The following is a 19,026-nucleotide window of genomic DNA, read 5'->3' on the forward strand; positions in this document are numbered from 1 at the left end:
ATTTCATATAAAAGAAGTAAAATAATAAATATTACTGAAATAAATCGTAAAATAATTTTTTTTTAAATCATTTTATATTATATATAAAAATGAGTAAATATTAAATATAATATTAAAATAAATGTATCGCAAGGGCAATTAGAAAAACTTAAAAAAGCAACTAAGATGGTAATGGAGCTAGTATTAAGTTATCACATTCAGATCTAAAGGGTGAGTATGTATTAGCTGTAACAGACTATCATTTGAATAGAATTAAAAGAGCATATGAAAAAGGTAAAGGGTTAATAATTACTCTAAGTAAAGCACAATTAGCACACCATTCTTAAATACAGGGAGGATTTATTGGAGCACGATTACTTTTCCTTGGTACAGCTGGAAAATTTTTAATATCAAGCGTTGCTCCAGCACTTGCAACAAGCTTATAACAGAAGTAGGTTCAGCAGCTGGATCAGCTATAGTTGATAAAATTGCTGGAAGGGGTGTTGTGTACTTAACAAAAAATGAAAAAGGAGTTAAAATGACAGCTGCAGGAAATGGTTTATATTTGAGACCATGGAGTAAAGGAAGTTCTGTAAGTGATGGATTGTATTTACGTAATGGAAATGGATATACATCAACAGGATCAGGTTTATTATTAGGACCAAATTCACCATTTGCTAATTTTCCATTTTTGAATATGATTCTATGATTTCTTGAAATTTTTTTATATTGCATATAAAAAGAAATACCAAGAAATTATCCGCAAATACATAAATTTATAAACAAATATATACCTGATGAACCTCTAAAAATACTTCTTCATTCTAAGGTACGCAAAGATTTAGAGCACCCTTCAGTATTAATAAATGAGAATAAATATGAAATATTTGCATAACACAACATTACAATAAAATTTCTATCACGTCAATATATTCTTTTAAAGTTTGGTGTAGTAATTAATGAAGGTTAGTTTCACTAAAACAAGGTTAATTCACTAAAACAAAAGGTTTAGTTTCACTAAAACAGTTTAGTTTCACTAAAACAAGAAAGAAGAAGTTTTAGTTTCACTAAAACAAGCTTGTTTAGTTTCACTAAAACAAGAACTTAAATTAAAAATGTTAAGTTTCCAAAACTCTATAATATCAGAGACTGTTGATGATATTATAATAAATGTTGTTAAATTCTGATTCTGATGTATTAATTAAAAAAGGAGTTTTGTGAATTTATTGAAAATATTTTTTCAAAAATATTTTTTTTTAAATTACTTATTAAAATGTATAATATATATTCAAATATCCATGCACAGAGTGAAAATGATGAAAAAACTTTCAATAAAATATATCCAAACCTTCCAAGTGCACCTAATGAAGATAATAAGAATATTAGTGCCCATATATACCGTCTATACACAATTAGTGAGATTTAAAAAGAAATAGAACATGATAGAGAAAAGAGAAATATGCTAAGTAAAAAGTATCATAGAGATTTAAAAATAATTTCAGCAATTGATAATTCATTACTAGCAAGCACTAGGGCACTTGGAACTATTGGAATTGGCTTTTTAGCAACAATAATTGCAGCACCAGTAGCTATCGCATGTGAAGGTGCAGCATTAGGAGCAGGCGTTTTATCATTAATAGGAGATGGAAGTATAGATGACAATGGATTTAAACTAATACTTAGTGAACTTGAAAAATTTAAAGTCATTCTTGAACAAATTAGAACAAATACAAAAGAATTAATTGATGAACTAACTAAAGAATCATTAATTAAAAAAGGAAGAGATGATGCAATAAATATACTCAAAAGCAGATTTAGTAAAAATGTAGATGTAAAAACGCAAAATAATTTATTGAAATAATTTATTAAAACATAAAACACAATATAAATAGTTATGTTGTATTTTTTTATTTTTTTTATAAAAAAGTAAAGTGTCGTTTCTAAAAATCAAAGATCCTGAAAAAAGAGATCAAATTGTTAAAGAATTCTTAGATTTAAAAAAAGAATGCATAATGATAGTTTATATGAAAAGATGGGTGAAACTAATTTACAGTTAGGCTTAGAAAAATTGTTCAAGCCATTAATTGATAGTCAAGATGAACTAAAAGAAAACATAAATAAATTGCAAGATCAAGCTAATAAATTTGCACTCACTTTTTCAAATTCTAATCCTAAACCAAATAAAGAGATAATGATTACTGAAAGTAAAGAACTGTTACCATCTCATGAAGAAAATAAAGGTATGAATATAGGAAAAATTGCAACAGATTATCTAACATTGTATGCAAGTAAAAAAATTGCAGATACTACATTTGGGATACATTCTAAAGATGGTATATTATATATTGGAAAAAAACCAATACAACCATTATTAATGATAATGATATAATTATTGATGATGAAACATATTATGGTACTCCTGGACTTTGGGAGTTGATAGCAAAGTCTAATCCTGATAAGGAAATATATAGTGAAGATAACCTTAAAAATTATCGAAATATATTAATACAAACAGATGCAATTACTACTGATACAGGTAAACCAAAGTGAAAAATTCAGATATATAATAGCACCCATTTGGAGAGATATAAAAATATCTAGAAAGCTAGAATCAAAAGGAAATGAAATCGGAGGAAGAACAAAAATACAAACTATAATTCTTCCTAGCGACCCTGATGCATTAATTGAAATGCTTGAATTACGTATAGCTGTATGGAAAGCAGGTAACACTGGAGCAAGAAATGAAGCTGTTGCAATTTGTGATGAATTATTTCGACAAGGTATAATAGTTAGTTAATAGATAGTTCACAGTATAAAGCAATACAAAATAATTTATAATTATATATCAGTGCATATAAAAAAATATATACTGTACATAAAAAATGCTAATTGTTCATAATAAGAGATATATAAAGAAACATGCTATTGGAGGAAGTGGTATATACGAAAGTATAAGAGATTTATTTAAAAGAATAAAAGCGTCAAATGTAACAAAAGTATCATCAGCTGTGTTGAAGAAGTTGGCTGCTAGTGATATAGTAAAAACTGCAATAACTGCTGCTAAATCAGCAGGAAAAGAACATTCAACATTAGCGATAGAAGCTGCTAGAAATGCTGCAGTTGAAAAAGTAAAACAAATAATTGATAAAGCATCTTCAAAAATAGTTTCACAACCTGTTATTAATAAAAAAGTTGATGAAATAATTTCAAATTTAGTTGGATCTAATGATCTGATTAATAATGGATATGGAAGATCTAAAATGCTATAAGAATAGAAGATCTAGTTAAAAAAGGACGCGGCCTTCGACTTGCTTAGATTTCACTTGTTACGCGTAGACTCGCTTAGTAGACTTGCGAAATTTTTATATAATTAGTTTTTTTTAAGAATTATCAATTAAATTTTTTTTTTATATTGTATATAAAAAAACAAAATGACAACTTCCGAAGTATTAAATTTTACAGAAATGCCAATTGGAGATAATGGAATTTAAAGATTTGAATTCCATGAATATGAGCCAGTGGCTCGTACAAATCTAAATAGTGATGGAGAAATAAGAATCAACATTGAGCAACAAGATTTTTTCACACTTCCATCTGAAGCTTATCTCTTATTTGAAGGACAACTTGTTAGACTTGCTGATGGAGCAGCTTATGCTAATAAAGATGCTTACAAATAATAGTATTATGCATTTATTCAGTCAAATCAATGGTTTGATAATTTTTTTGAAAATTATCAAACCAAGATATAGAAACTATTTATTACCCAGGTTAAGCAACTACAATGTTAGGAATGCTTAAATACCCAAATGATTTTCAATTAGCGCAAGGATTAAATCAATTGTGGTATAAAGAAACTGCTACAACAGCAGTACTTGCTGATAACTCAGGGTTTGCATTAAGACATGCATACATAATTCAGGAACCAACTACAAAAGAAACATTTTTATTTTGCATACTTTCAAGGCACATTTTTGGATTCTGTGATGATTACGACAAAGTTATTTATGGGTTTAAACATACAATAGCTCTTCTAAAAAAAAGTGATGATGACGCAATTTTTAAGCTTGCTGCTGGAGCTTTAGGAAAAGTTAATCTTAATAAAATATCATTGTTTATACCACATGTGATCCCATTAGATATAGAAAGGATTAGTCTTTATAATCTATTGAATCAAAAGTGACGCTTCCATCAAGTTTTCGAGCGCGTCAATGTGATACTATATCTGTTGCACATTCTACTACATTTTCTTGGAGATTGAGCGTAAAGACATCTCCTAAAAGACCGAGATAAATTATTGTTGCATTTCAAACAAGTAAGGATGGAGACCAAAATTTTTTTTGAAAATGGTTGAAATGATACCATACTTTCCAAGTCAAAGACTTATTTTTTGGCTTAGAATCGGCATTTTCCACTACTTATATATATATATATATATATATATATATATATATATATATATATATATATATATATATATATATATATATATATATATATATATATATATATATATATATATATATATATAATTATAAGGAAAAAGTATTGAAAAGGTTGGTGAGGAGTAAACTTACATAGACCCATTTTTTTAGGGGTCCGTTCAGCTAGTATTTTTATAACTAGAGCCAAAGGGCAGTGGCATCAATTTAATGCAACATCTAAGATAAAAATAATAATTTTTTTTTACAACTAAACCATTCATAAATTCAGGGTTTAATTCATTAAGAAATTTAAAAATTTCGGTGATGAGTGACAGAGATGAAAAGCCACAAGTTTTGAAAATAGCCTTTAGGGTTATTTTCTAATTTTAACATTATATCAAAAGACAAATGAGCAGCCGTGGCGCAGTTGTAGCGCACTTGTCTCAGAAACTAAGGATTTGTGGTTCAAACCCTAGCTCTGGGCATGTTTTGCGACATCGGTTAGGAAGGAGGCTGAAACTTTCTTTCAAACGCTCTTCCGCGGTGCTCTGTGACAAACCGTAAAGTCTTCTTGAGGCACCTAAAATATAAATTAAAAAAAAAATTACACAATGTGTACGCGTTAAATAATAGAGTAGCTTGTTTATTAGATGAAAAATTTTTTATTTGAGAAAGGGCAAAGCACTAGCTATTAACTTTTTCCGCATAGAGCTTTAATACGATCATTAAACTTTAAATCCTGAGCAATTGCAAACCTATTTTTACATAATCCTGTTTACATATTGTAGTTTAACTTTATCCTAAGCAAAAATGTTCTTACCAACCATTATAAATTGACTGTTTGGGTATTTTTGACCAACTATAAGTAATTTAAACTTTTTGAGATGTACGATCATATAGTTAAATTTAAATCATTTAATGACATTTAGTGTTTTGTTTCGCAATCGAAGAATAACATTTTTTTACGTTATTATAGTATTTAACGTCAACAAAATTGTAAATCGTGTAGTCTTTAAGAAATAAAAAAAGGTTATTTATAAATTATAATATTAAAGAATATTGGATTGATCCTTGAGGCACCTCCAATGAAACTCCTAATTACTCAGAAAATGATGAACTAAGTTCAACTTTTTGTTTACGATCGCATAGATATGATAACGGGTGATGCGGAATTTATCGGACAAATCCTAATTTCATTATTTGAGCATAATAATTAGTTTTTGTGGCTCATCTTTGATTTTATCACAAAAACTGATTATTACTTGAGCATAATAATCAGTTTTTGTGGAAAAATGAGGTTAAATGCAGCTGAACGAAAATCTTCTCGAAAGCGACTAAAAATGTTTTTTGTAAATAAACCTAATATAAAAAAAAAAAAAAAAAAATCGTAAATCATTTTGAAAAGGAAGGATTTGCTCGAAGTATAATATATGATAACCTAAAAAGACTTGAAACTGTTCAATCGTTTTCTGATAGAAAGCACCCTGGTTGTCCGACATCCTGGACTAGAGAAAAGAAAGCCGAATTAACGAGACTTGTCAACAATCGAAAAGGGGTCAGTCAGAGAAAAGTAGGTATTAAATTCGGTGTAAATCAATCGACAACTGATCGTCAGTTAAAAAAAATGAATATTAAATATAGAAAACGTGAAAAGACTCCAAAATACACTATAGAACAACAAATAAAGGCAAAGAAAAGAAGCGGGAAACTAGTTAACCAACTCTATAACGCAAAATCGCTTCTAGTCATCGATGACGAAAAATACTTTTGTTTCCCTGCACAACATGCCTGGAAATTCTGGATACTACACAAACAACAAAAAGACATGTCCAGAAAGTGTTCGTTTTATAGGAAAAGAGAAATTTCCAAAAAAATTAATAATATGGATAGCCATATCTGACCGTGGTATGTCCGAGCCATTGTTTCGCACTTCCAAGGCTGTAGCGATCAATTCATCAATCTATATTAATGAATGTTTAGAAAAACGACTTCTTCCATTTATTCACAAGTATCATGGAGACTTTAACTACTTATTTTGGCCAGATTTAGCAAGTTTTCATTATTCTAAAGATTCTCTAAATTGGATGGACCAATATGTCTATTACGTTGATAAAGAATCCAATCCCCCAAATGTGCCTCAAGCACGACCAGTTGAACATTTTTGGGGACAATTGGCACAGAAGGTTTACGAGGGAGATTGGCAAGCTTCAACAGAGCAAGTTTTGATTGATCGCATTAAACTAAAACTACAAGAAATTGATTTAAACTTTTTACAGTCGCATATGAAAGGCGTCAGAGCAAAATTGAGATCAATTGCAGATGGTGGTGTTGTTTCATATAAAAAATAATATATTTTTATTAAAAGATAAATGCTTTATTTAAAAAAAATATAATAGTAGTTTGTTTTTTTTATTTATAAATAAGCTATTGACGTTTTTATTTTGTCCGATAACTTCCGCATCACCCGTTAGTAAAAGTTTAAGACATTTATGAGAAAAACCATAAACTTCCAATTTAGCTAATAATAAATCATGAGGAATCGAGTTGTAAGCTTAGAGGTGTCAACTAAAAATAAACTTTGAAATAAGCTTAAAAATTAGTTTTTCCTCTTAAATTGTTAAAATAACAAACTGTGCGCTGTGTTATTTGTTATTATTTATCTCCAACATTTTACAATACTGTTTAAAATGTGAAAAAAAAAAAAAGATGCTTACTTTAATTATACAGAATATATTGCAAACAAAATTATATCTGATTACGTCTATTGCAACATTTAGGTTTTTCCAAACAGTTAAAATTTGCACTATTTATTTCCAAAATTTTAACTAATTTTTCTTATTTAGATGTTTTTACGCCTGTTAAGTGAACTTTTAATATATAGAATGTAAACAAAACCAAAATTTTGAAAAACTAATTGTTTTGCATTTTTCTTTTGTTCAGCCTTTCTCTTTGATAATTGCAAAGATTTTTTTAAAAGGTTTATCCTATCGGTGGTTTATTCTATTGGGACACGCAAGCACAAAAAAGTCTAGACGAGAGTTTTTTAATAAAACTTATTTACATAGATTTTATGAAAATTTTGGGAAAAAAACTTAGACATAAATAGACAAAATAATAAATCTCACCTAGCTTGCCAAATGAAATGGCATACGTACTGTTGTATATTATTTCAACGTAATACTCGGTGTTTTTTTTAATTTTTCAAATTACACGATTCAACTAATCAAAAACTATTCTTACACAAAGCAATTACGTAGAAAAGCAATTCTTAGAATCCACATTTTTAAATACTTTTAAAATAATAATTTGTAAAAAACATTTTAATTAATATTAACAACATCAATATAAATAAAACTTAAAAGGATATTAAATATTCATGAATCACGTACTTTTTCACGAGTCACGTGCTTTTGATGCTGATATCGCTTTATAAACATATTTACAACATTTTTTTTAAGTTTTAGATTTTTGTCGAATTTAAATATTTCCCCCATATATATACGGTGCAAGATAGTGTTTCGTCTCTACAAACATATACGGTACAAGATGATGTTTCGTCGTTACATAAATAAACGGTACAAGATATGTTTCGTCTCTACATAAATTAAATAACTTGGAGCAGCTAAATGAAATCTGATTTGCATTTGGCGCAATAATCTCCGCGCTTGTCGACCTTACGCCAACCACAATGTTCGCAGTGGTACCGCTTGTTATCCTTTAACTTTTTCCGAGTGTCGGATACAGACAAATTTTTAAATCCGTTTTCTTTGATCTCCGTAGATATTGTTTTGTTGTCGGTATCAGATAGTTCTTCCATGTTGTAATTGTTGTTTTTAAAACCTTTTATGAGATCTACGCTATAAACCGTTTTTCCAAAAGTAAGTTTTGTGTGATCAATTTGTTCACCTTTTTCTTCTGTCGATAATGATTGCTTTGGAACAGGAAGACCTTTGATACCAAAAAATGTATGACTCGGTAATCTATTTTGAGTATTTAAAAGTCCAACAGAACATGATTGGTCGTCATATGCATCGCCTAAATATTGATTTGTTTGATTAGTCTTCAAAATGTTTTCATTACATCCGTGCAAACTTGTGTTGTTTGTTTGGAAATTATTGCAAGTTGTCTAAAGAAAAATAAGCAAAAGATTTATGTGGACCATCAGTAAAAAAAAAAGGGATAAAATTTCGACGGAAGAAAAATGCTTTCGTAGATAAGTTGTATCGCGAATAGAAATATTATTGCGTTTTTTTAAGAAACATAAAAGTGACATAATATTAATAATATAAGTTTTTTAATATTAATAATTTAAGTTTTAGCAACGTCTTTTTAATTAAATATCTATTTTTTAACTGAAAATTTTTTTGTATTATAAAAGTAATAATATTTACATTTTAATATTGGATATATAATATTGGATTTAATATTGGATATTTAATATTGGATATATAATATTGGACTTCCAATATTGGACAATATTGGAAAAAGTTTGCAAAAGTAAAAAACAAGCAAGAACTTTTTTTTTAAACATAACACAACAACAAAAAAAAAAATATATTTTGCTCCAAAAAAAGGCAGTAAAGAATGAAAATCTGAAAAGATATAAAGTTAAGTAAAGATGAAAAATAAATGATGTAATGTAAGGACTCAGTAAAAATGTTGCCATTCATTAATATAGGAATGTTGCCATTCATTTATATCATTACCATAACTATTAGCAGCAAACAACTGAATTTTTCGGTTACAATTCACCAGTTTCTGCAGTCCCAAAGTTGTCGCAGATTCAAAATCTAGTCAGAGGGAATTATGAGTCAACTCGGACAAAAAAAGTATAAAGCTAAAATTTGCCTCATATGAATGAAGACAGTCATAAGATAAGGGAAAAAAAATCTTGTTGATTGTGAAAGGGGAACATCCCTTTTGCAATTTTAGGGGTCAATCATAAAATTTGCAATCTATCAATATATAGTTTAAGGTATTTTTGAGTTATCAATTGATAACTCAAAAATACCTTAAACTATATATTGATAGATTGCAAATTTTATGCTGATTAATATTTATATAGGAACTATGACTTGAAAATCGTTTTTTTAAAGTTATTTATGTTTTAAAAGTGTAAATTTGATTTGATGTTTTCGCAACTCAAAACTTTGTTTTCAAAACATAACAAATTTTTAATACACAAACTTTCATTATTTCTTTTGTTTTCAAAATACTTGTATTCAATCAAATGTTTTCATTTAATAACTTTGCATAAATGGAATAATTTAATTTTGCTCCAAAAAAGGCTGCACCTAATTGGACATAAAAACTTTATGTTTATAAAACAAAAATACGAGTGCTGTTTGTGTATTATATATAACAGCAAAATGTTCTATATGATATAACATAAGAAATTTAATGGCGGGTAACTGATGAGATTCATGCTTAAGGTTTATTGACTTGTTTACATTTGATGAAGGTTTAGGAAGAGAAAATATAGCAGATATTTTGGTTATTTTTGCAAATTTTAAGTTATCTAAAAGACCAGTTACAACAGAACACGCATAACGGACAATCATAGACTAATGTCCATCATAGCTGTGGAAAAAACTTCGTTGATAGTCATAAAGATAAATCATTATCTGTACCAAGAAAGAAACTACGATCATCATTCAATGAGTTATTTGATTGAAAACTGAATTGTTTTTTTTTTTGCATTAAAAAAGCTGACCAAAAGCATTTAAAGATTGCTAAAGTTGAGACCATACCAATGATATTACATTTTTTTAAGAAACTTATATTTGAGTCACAAAACTATTTTAAAATAATGCATTTCTTTTCACATTTAAGCTTTTCCTATTTATATATTAGCCATATATTTATATATAAGTTTTTTGTCTTATTTGTTGGTGATGTTTTGAAAACAAAGTTGTGTGTGGCAAAAATGTCAAACAAACTAACATTTTAAAAATACATTAACTTATAAAATAAAGGTTTTCAAATCATTGTTCCTATATAATTATTGATCAGCATAAAATCCATCAATATATAGTTTATGGTATTTTGGAGTTATCAAAATTGACCCACTTTTTACCCCTAAAATTGCTCCAAAAAAATTTTTTTATGCTTATCTAATGATTTTCTTCATTCTGTCAAATTTCAGCTTTATACTATTTTTGTCCAGGTTTGACAATGTTCTAATGTAATTTCCTCTGACAATATTTTAATCTAGTACCCTCTGACTAATTGGCTGCTTTCTCTAAGCAATAATAAAGTGAAGAGTTTCTGTTGAAACTGGAGTATATAAGGGAAAAGACTAACAGAAAAATTATTATTATAGATAAGGAACAAAACAGGACCAAGAATGGAGTCCAAGGAAACTTTAATAACATGATTAAAAAAAAGGAAATCAAAAAATTCAATAATTTTTAAAACCTTTTCAAATACACCATATAAAATGTAATCCAGTGCAAACTGTTATATGTCCTGCTGCTTTGTAGGATTCGCTTTATATGCAAAGACTAAAAGAAGTTCCTGTCATCAATACTATCTAATCTAATATCTGTCAAGCCTATAGCAATATATATTTTCATTATTTGTTTTGACTTTAAAAACTTCAAAATTTTTAATGATTCTTTTCTGGTTTCATGGTTCTTTTCCGGCTGGAAGTAAAGTTTCCAGAACTCTGTTATAGCTCTCAGAGAAGCTGATTCTATCAGCAGCTGTAAAATACCAGAGTGTAAACAGTGCCACGTTGTGCATGTAATGCATGTTACTGATGCAATTGTAGTAGTGATTGATATAAAACCTGAACTTTATTATTGCAGAAAAAAACAAACCCATCCTTAATGAAAAACACAGGTACTAAAGTCACATTTCATAAATTTTTGAAATAAAAATAAATAAAAAATGCAAGTATATAAACATGAAGCAATGTTTGCTTAAGTTATGTAATGAGTAACTAGATTAGGTACAGAGTTCATAAGTGCAAGTTTGCATGAGTGCAGCGTTTCTATCTATTCTTTGTCATTTCTGATAATTATTTCCCTAAAATATTTTTTTTCCATTCTTCTGTAGAATTGTTCTGACCATATCTCCCTGAAACATTTTTTTTTTATTATTCTATAGAATTGTTCTGATTATTATCTCCCTGAAACATTTTCTTATCACTCTGAAACATTTTTCATTGACTCATCTGTAGAATTGTTCTGATCATTATCTCCCTAAAATATTTTTCATTCTGTAAGATTGTTCTAATCATAACCTCCATGAAACATTTTTTATTCTTTCGAATTTTGACTCATTATGATTTTAATCAAATATATTTTTCAACATTTTAAGAATGACTTGAATTCATCTGGGGATTTTCCAGAGTGATGCCAACAACATAGGTGTTGTTCTTCTTTTTCAAAAATCTGGAACCACTTGGATCCTTTTATAGCCTGACTAGAATTTCTATAAATACTGTGAACTCCTAATATCTCGAACCTCCAAGGAACCTAAAAAATAGTTTGAGTTAGCGAATGTTCAAGTTATCGGGACATTCTATTACACGAACTATTGCGGATAAGTAAAAACAATTTGAGTTATCAAAAGTTTTATCAAAAATTTTTTCTTTATTTTTGATCCATGTTGACAGCGTATTTTTTGGAATGCCATATTTCATAGCAACCTGAGACTTTGACAATCCTTCATCAATTTCCCTTAAAGCAGCGTACTTTTCTTTAATTGATTTTATGTTCATTTTTCTCTTAACAGTGACAATAGCCATAATAAAATACACAACAAATTTTATTATAGTATTACAGCGCACATTAGTATACCTTATACTATAAACTAAACTATCAAACTATTATTATTGTTTTATTATTATTGTTGGGCTTTATTGCTGTTTTTTTTATATTTTTGTTCTAAAGTTTGACTTATCGAAAAATATTAGCCATGGAAACAGATAAATAGTTCAACTTAGCGAATGTTTGAACTAAAGGGAGTTCGAGTTATCGAGTTATTTTTATGTGAAAGTATTAGTGAGGGTTCAAGGGGAACTCAAAAGTAGTTTGAGTTATCAGGATTCCACTGTATTACTAACTAATAAATGGTCAATTAACTAACAATAATAACTAATAATAAATTAATAAATGCTCCCTGAAATAATATTAATTAATATATGTTATTAGCACAATTATATAAAAGTAACTTCATTTAAATCTAAAAGCTGAAATTTTAAGTGAACCAATGAATTTGACAGTGAAAGTTCTTTGGTATACTTATGTAAGTTTGCGCTTGATGCAAACTGTGCAAACTCACAGTTTGCATCAAGCAAATATAGATATAGATAGTTTGTACACTCAATGAAGATACAGATAGTTTGGATGGACATTCATTAAAAAAGGTAGATGTAGATAAACATGGACATTCATTGAAATGTTGGATGGACATTCATTGAAAAAGGTAGATGTAGATAGTTTGGATGGACATACATGATTAAGTTTGGTTGGAAAAGCTGTAGTTTCATTTTCTAATACTTATTTATTATTAAAAAAAAAAAAACTGTTTGGTTCACATATGCAAATTTGCACTATCAAGTTTCTTGAAAATATTAAATGTTATTTTATTTTTCAACAGGTAAATAAGTTTAGCATGCTTTGCTGTATGATAGTTGATCCTGGATAAAAAATAAGGGATGAAATAGAACTTTTATTATGATTAAAATTGATCAAGACTTTAGTGCGTTCTTTAAACTATATCAAGGTTTTGCATCAAAACCTTTTTATGTTCTGCTGGAGAACAAAATACATGCATGTTCTGAGTCCTTGGTTAAAAAATAATTATCTTTACATTAAAGCTCAAATTTACATTCAATGTGTATGTCCAAGGCTAAATTTATTTTATCTTTACTTATTCTCCATATACCCTTACACTCCGTAATTAATTCTCTATATAGAGCTATGAAGAAATCGATAGACATGTAGAAATCGATAGACATGTAGAAATATTTTTAATTTTTTTTTGTAAATTAAAAAGTTCAGTAAAAAATACTATATGAATGACATTAAAGTTTGTCATGTTAGACTAGCAATTCTCAAACTTGTATTCAATACAAATTTGAGAATTGCTAAAACTCTGATAATGTATCTACTTCAACCCCTTGTTTCTGTATACTTCAACCCTTTGTTACCTTATGTATTGAATGTTTACCTTTTCTTTTCTAATCTTCATATAACCTACAAAAAATTTAAAAAAAACTAAATAATGTTATAAGTTTAGTTCAGTTCATTAGAAAGTTGACCAAATCAATTAAAAAACATATATATGTCCTGTAAATATTAAAAAAAATATTTTATAAATGGTTGATTTACAAACTAGGAAACAATGATTTTGTTCAAAATCACATTTTAATTTACTTTGTATCTTATAACTTAGAACGATTCACATTCAATCAGCCAGAATACCCTTTTCTTTCTAGACAAAAATCTCAAAAAGTTGTTATGGTTCTGTGAGGAAATCTTTTATAACACGGGCATATCTTCCACAAACAAAATGTTTTTTTTCTAAAACACAGAGCTTTTCAGGTACTAGTTCATAAAAAATTTTGTATTTTGTGTTTTTGTATTTCATATTTTATTTTTTTGTATTTTTTTGTTTTTCAAATAAAATCCAGAATTAACTCAAATTTTTTTATCCTTAGATAACTAAGGGTTTTCCAGAATTGAACCATTTTTAAAAATAAGATACTTGAATGTGAATTTTAATAAACCAAAAGCTCTTTTCATAGCTACCCATCTTCTAATAAAATTTTAAATAATACAGTTAGGTTTTGATCTTATTGAAAATTTTAATTGAAAATCATTTTATAAAACTATCCATAGCTATTCCAACTTAATAAACTCTTCACTTCAATAAATGAAGGGTTTTAAATCAACTATAACTTTTTTTTTATAGACAATTGTAACAATTCCAGTCAAATTGGTAATGCCAAAAAATAAAAAGGTTGATTCTAGTCTACAGTAGATCAATAATGGCATTATAAAATTCCAATAATTCTGAGACAAAATTACCATAAACAACTGTAATTAGCCATTTATGATAACTGCATTTTATAAAACCTCAATACTATTTTAGTTATGAAATCTTACAACTACAGTAAAGCTGACTGGGATTCTTTCCGTGATTTTCTCCGTGATAGCCCTTGGGTAGAAATCCTTTGTCTTCCTGTCGACAAATGTGCTTCTTACATAACTTCGTGGATTCAGGCTGGCATGGAATCTTTTGTTCCCTCTCGACGACCCCAGGTCAAGCCTCACTCTCCTCCATGGTTTTCCTCACACTGTGCTGCTGCGATTGCCAATCGAAACCATTACTTCCATATTTATCAGCAAAACAAATCTCCAGAAAACAGACGTCTGTTTATTACTGCTAGAAACCATTGTAAAAAGGTTTTGTCTAACACCAAAGCCCGCTATTCTCAGGCCATGAAATCTCATATCTCATCTCAAAAATTAGGCTCTTGTGAGTTCTGGAGAATCTTTAAGAGTATTAATAATAAGGGCAAATCTTTAATTCCACCTCTCTTGTATGGTTCAGACTTTGTCACCTCACCTAAAGCTGAATTGTTTGCTAAAAACTTTTCATCAATATCATCTCTTGATTCCACTAGTTGCGTTCTACCTGATATTGCCAACAAACAGGTTGATCCATTGCTTGACATTCATACCACTCCAGCTTCTGTATGTAAAGTGATTTCCTGCCTAGACTCTTCTACAGCTTGTGACTTGGACAACATACCTGTTATTGTCTTGCAGAAGTGTTCTCCGGAGCTATCGTCTATACTCTTAAAACTGTTCAACAAGTGCTTATCAGAGTCTAGTTTTTCAGCCTGCTGGAAAGCGGCATCTGTTATCCCTATCTTCAAAATTTCTAGAGAGCGTATCTTATGGTGTATCTGGCAACACCTTTAAGATTATTGAATCCTTCCTTTCCAATTGTAGTATAAAAGTTGCCCTCGACAGACAGCACTCTTCTTCTTATTCTGTAACTTCAGGGGTTATTCAAGATTCTATCCTTGGCCCTATACTCTTTTTAATTTACATTAATGATCTTCCAGATATTCTCACATCTAAGGTGGCATTGTTTGCTGATGATACTACCATTTACTCTTGTTGAGGTAAGAAACCAACACCCTCTGATTGCTTATAGGGGGCATTTGAGCTTGAAAAGGATCTCACTTCTGCTACAGCATGGGGCTCACAGTAGCTGGTGAACTTTAATTCAGATAAAACTCAATTTTTTTCAGCCAATCGTTATCGCAATAATTTAGATCTCCCTATATATATGAACGGTGATGTACTCGATGAGTCATCTACTCTTCATCTTTTAGGATTAACTCTTACTTCCAATCTTTCTTGGAAACCATATATCAAATCAGTTGCAAAATTAGCATCTGCTAAGGTTGCATCTCTTTATCGAGCTCGTCACTTTCTTACATCGGATTCTATTCTCTATCTCTATAAATCTCAAATTCGGCCTTGTATGGAATACTGTTGCCATATCTGGGGCGGATCTTCTAATGATGCCCTTTCTCTTTTAGACAAGGCGCAAAAACGCATTGTAAACATAGTTGGACCTGTTCTTGCAGCCAACCTCCAACCATTATCACTTCGCCGTAATGTTGCTTCTCTTTCTCTTTTCTACAAATACTATAATGGGCACTGCTCTAAAGAGCTAGTGTTTCTTGTGCCATCTACTAAAATTCATTCTCGTGTTACTCGTCATTCAATTAAGTGTCATACTTTTTCTGTTACTGTTCCTAAGTGCTCCAAAAACTCTTATTCGTTTTTTTCCTCGAACATCAGTTCTTTAGAATTCGCTTCCATCATCTTGCTTTCCTGATACATATAATTTGCAATCTTTTAAGTCGTCTGTCAATCGTTATCTTGCTCTACAATCTTCATCTTTTTTCTTCCAGTAACTTCCAACTTTAATTAGTGGTTGCTTGCAGCCTTGTTGGAAGCGATAATGTTTAAAAAAAAAAAAAAAGTGGAAAATATTGTTTTGATATCGTTAAGAAACTTGATAGTGCTACATAAAATCTTAAAAAATAAATAGAATCAGCAAAGAGCCTACTGATTTATCTGAAAAAAAAACACCCCAGTACACATCCTAGTATACTAATTTTTATGTGCCTCAATGAATAAAATATAAAAATAAAGTTATAAATAAATAACTATACAATGTATTCTTAATAAATTAATATTATTTATAGAAAGTCTAGTCAGGCTATAGAAAGATCCAAGTGGTTGCAGAGTTTTTAATAACAGGAATAGCACCTATGTTGTTGGCACCACTCACCAAGAAAATCACAAGATGAATTTCAGTCATTCTTAAGATGTTGAAAGACATATAATGATTTTTAATTATGGAAATTGAAAGGATAAAAAATGTCTTAGGGAGGTTATGATCACAACAATTCTATAGAAGAACAAATGGATATTGTTTGAGGGAGTTTATGATCATAACAACTCTATTGAAGAATGAAAGTAATTTGTTTGAGGGAGATTATGATCAGAACAGTTCTATAGAAGAATGAACGGGAATTGTTTTAGAGAGATTATGATCAAAATGATCAATTCTATAGAAGAATAAGAAATGAGTTATTTAAAGTTTTTTTTGGATCATTTCAGTTAATTAATCAAAACTGTTAACAAAAAGATTTTGTTGTGACAACACTAATTGAGACACCTGATCAAAGCATATTATTTCTTATTAACATTTGATTAACACAAGATTTATTTTGTATATAAAGTTGTAATACAATATATAAACTTTGAATAAGTTATCTTATTCAAAGTTTATATATTAAGTTATGTGTGGACCAGAGTAATGTAAAAAAAAATGTTCAAATATACTATTAAATCAGTAAGTTTAAAAATTCATACTATTATCATATTATTATAATAATGGATATATAATCTCAAACCTTTGTATAATAGTCAAACAGTTAAACATTAAACCAATTTAAAACTGCAAAAAATAGAAACTTACATTATAAAAACTGCTATTTCTAGATGAATTCCTTACATTTTGCTGATTAAAAGAGGCATCACTATAAAGAAAAAGTGTGTGGTTGGAATATGATAGCTGAAAACCAACATTGATGCAGACATTTACCATAAATTCATACAAACTGACATTAATACTGATAACCCAATACAATAATGTCTTAGCTCTGGCATACTTTCATGCAATAGCCAGACCATTACACAAAAGCAATGACCTGGCTACCAATTTTATGTGGTGCGGTAAATTAATAATTTACGTTCATTTTACAAGATTACTAGGATATCTTACCTATTTTACTAGAACACAAGGATATCTTACCTATTTTAAAATTTGTCAAGAACTATTATTAAAGGCTTTAATCTTATTTTCTGTTTAAAACAAAATATTTAGTCAGTGCCTAAATCAGAGCTTTTTTTTTTAATGCAGATTATAGGTAATCATTTTATCTTTGAACTTTCAATTTTAAAATATATAAATATGCAGATTATAGATTTATCATTGTATCTTTGAACTTTTAATTTTAAAATCAAAGAAATATGATTTTGGATCTTACTGATGACTTAGTGTTTTTTAGAACAAATAAAGATTGGACTATTTTTGGATTATTTGAATTTATTTTTGGGTTAGATTAAAGTAAGAGGGTCTAATTAATTAGAACCAAAAAATGAATGTTGATAAAGCAACTCTCCATTTAAGGATTTTTTTTTTAGAAATTTTTTCTTTCAAAGTTTAAAATATTTAAAATATTTTAGTTTACATCTTGTTTAAAAATCTCAAGAACCTAATTCAAAAACCTAATTTAAAAAGTTAAAAAATTTGTGAAAATTTAAAAAAAGTTGTTTATGTGTTTAAATGTAATGTAAAATCTCTCTAAATATAAAAAATAACATGTTAAATTATTTTTACTTCTGCATCTTTGATCTGAATATTCTGAATAAAACAACAACAGCAATGACAACAAAAATTCTTATTAAAAGAAACTTGTTTAAATATAAAAAAACTTAAAATATGTAAAAACTGTTTATCAAAATTTACCTTGTTTTTATAAATTCCTTAAAAGAACTAATAAATAACTTATTCAACTCACAATAAAGTTTTATCCTCAAGAGGCAATCCATCTAGTTTTAAATAATTGTCAATTTTTTTCTGCAACATTTCAGAACGAGAAAAACTTGACCATCTCTTTTTGTCAACAACCTCAACAAGATTTGAATCGTTATCAACAAGTTTGGATGCATCACGAAATAGTCCTTAAAAATAATAAAGTTACAAAAATGGAAAGAAATATTTTATAAGTACAAAGTAAACTTATAGTGTTGCTTCTTCATCATGGTTCTCACTATTAAAACTGAGGCTAAAAATAAGGATTTTAAAGAGATTTAGGGAGATATTTTCCTAATATTTAAGGAGATTAGGTTGCAAATGACAATATTTTGAAAGAAAAAGTAAGGTGAATTTAAGGAGAAAACGATTACATTAAAAACAGAATCTTTTTTCAATAAACTATAAATACAAACAGGTAAACTATTATAAATTAATATATAATTATAAAATAATATATAAATAACAAGCTTCATCAAAAGTT

General features: G+C 28.5%; 2 protein-coding genes across 3 annotated transcripts in view; one reads left to right on the forward strand and one right to left on the reverse strand.

Annotated features, from left to right (window-relative positions):
* The first annotated feature begins 6,184 nt into the window (after positions 1–6,184).
* Positions 6,185–6,748, forward strand: LOC136079456 (uncharacterized). Its single transcript, XM_065795195.1, has one exon. It carries the CDS (start codon positions 6,185–6,187, stop codon positions 6,746–6,748), a length of 564 nt encoding a protein of 187 aa, XP_065651267.1.
* An 888-nt stretch (positions 6,749–7,636) lies between these two features.
* LOC100208218 (inactive ubiquitin carboxyl-terminal hydrolase 54) overlaps positions 7,637–19,026 on the reverse strand; it is a 65,360-nt gene continuing 53,970 nt past the window's right edge. The window contains exons 14-17 of one of the 2 annotated variants that reach the window (XM_065796508.1): positions 18,529–18,691; positions 17,424–17,484; positions 13,581–13,606; positions 7,637–8,526 (exon numbers count right to left, since the gene is read on the reverse strand). In XM_065796508.1, the coding sequence (XP_065652580.1) occupies positions 13,598–13,606; positions 17,424–17,484; positions 18,529–18,691 (233 nt within the window). In that variant the 3' untranslated portion in view covers positions 7,637–8,526; positions 13,581–13,597. The remainder of the gene's footprint in view (positions 8,527–13,580; positions 13,607–17,423; positions 17,485–18,528; positions 18,692–19,026) is intronic. The other variant, XM_065796507.1, reaches the window with a different exon arrangement.

This window comes from Hydra vulgaris, chromosome 04 (assembly GCF_038396675.1).
Source record: "Hydra vulgaris chromosome 04, alternate assembly HydraT2T_AEP".
Classification (NCBI taxonomy): Eukaryota; Metazoa; Cnidaria; class Hydrozoa; order Anthoathecata; family Hydridae; genus Hydra; species Hydra vulgaris.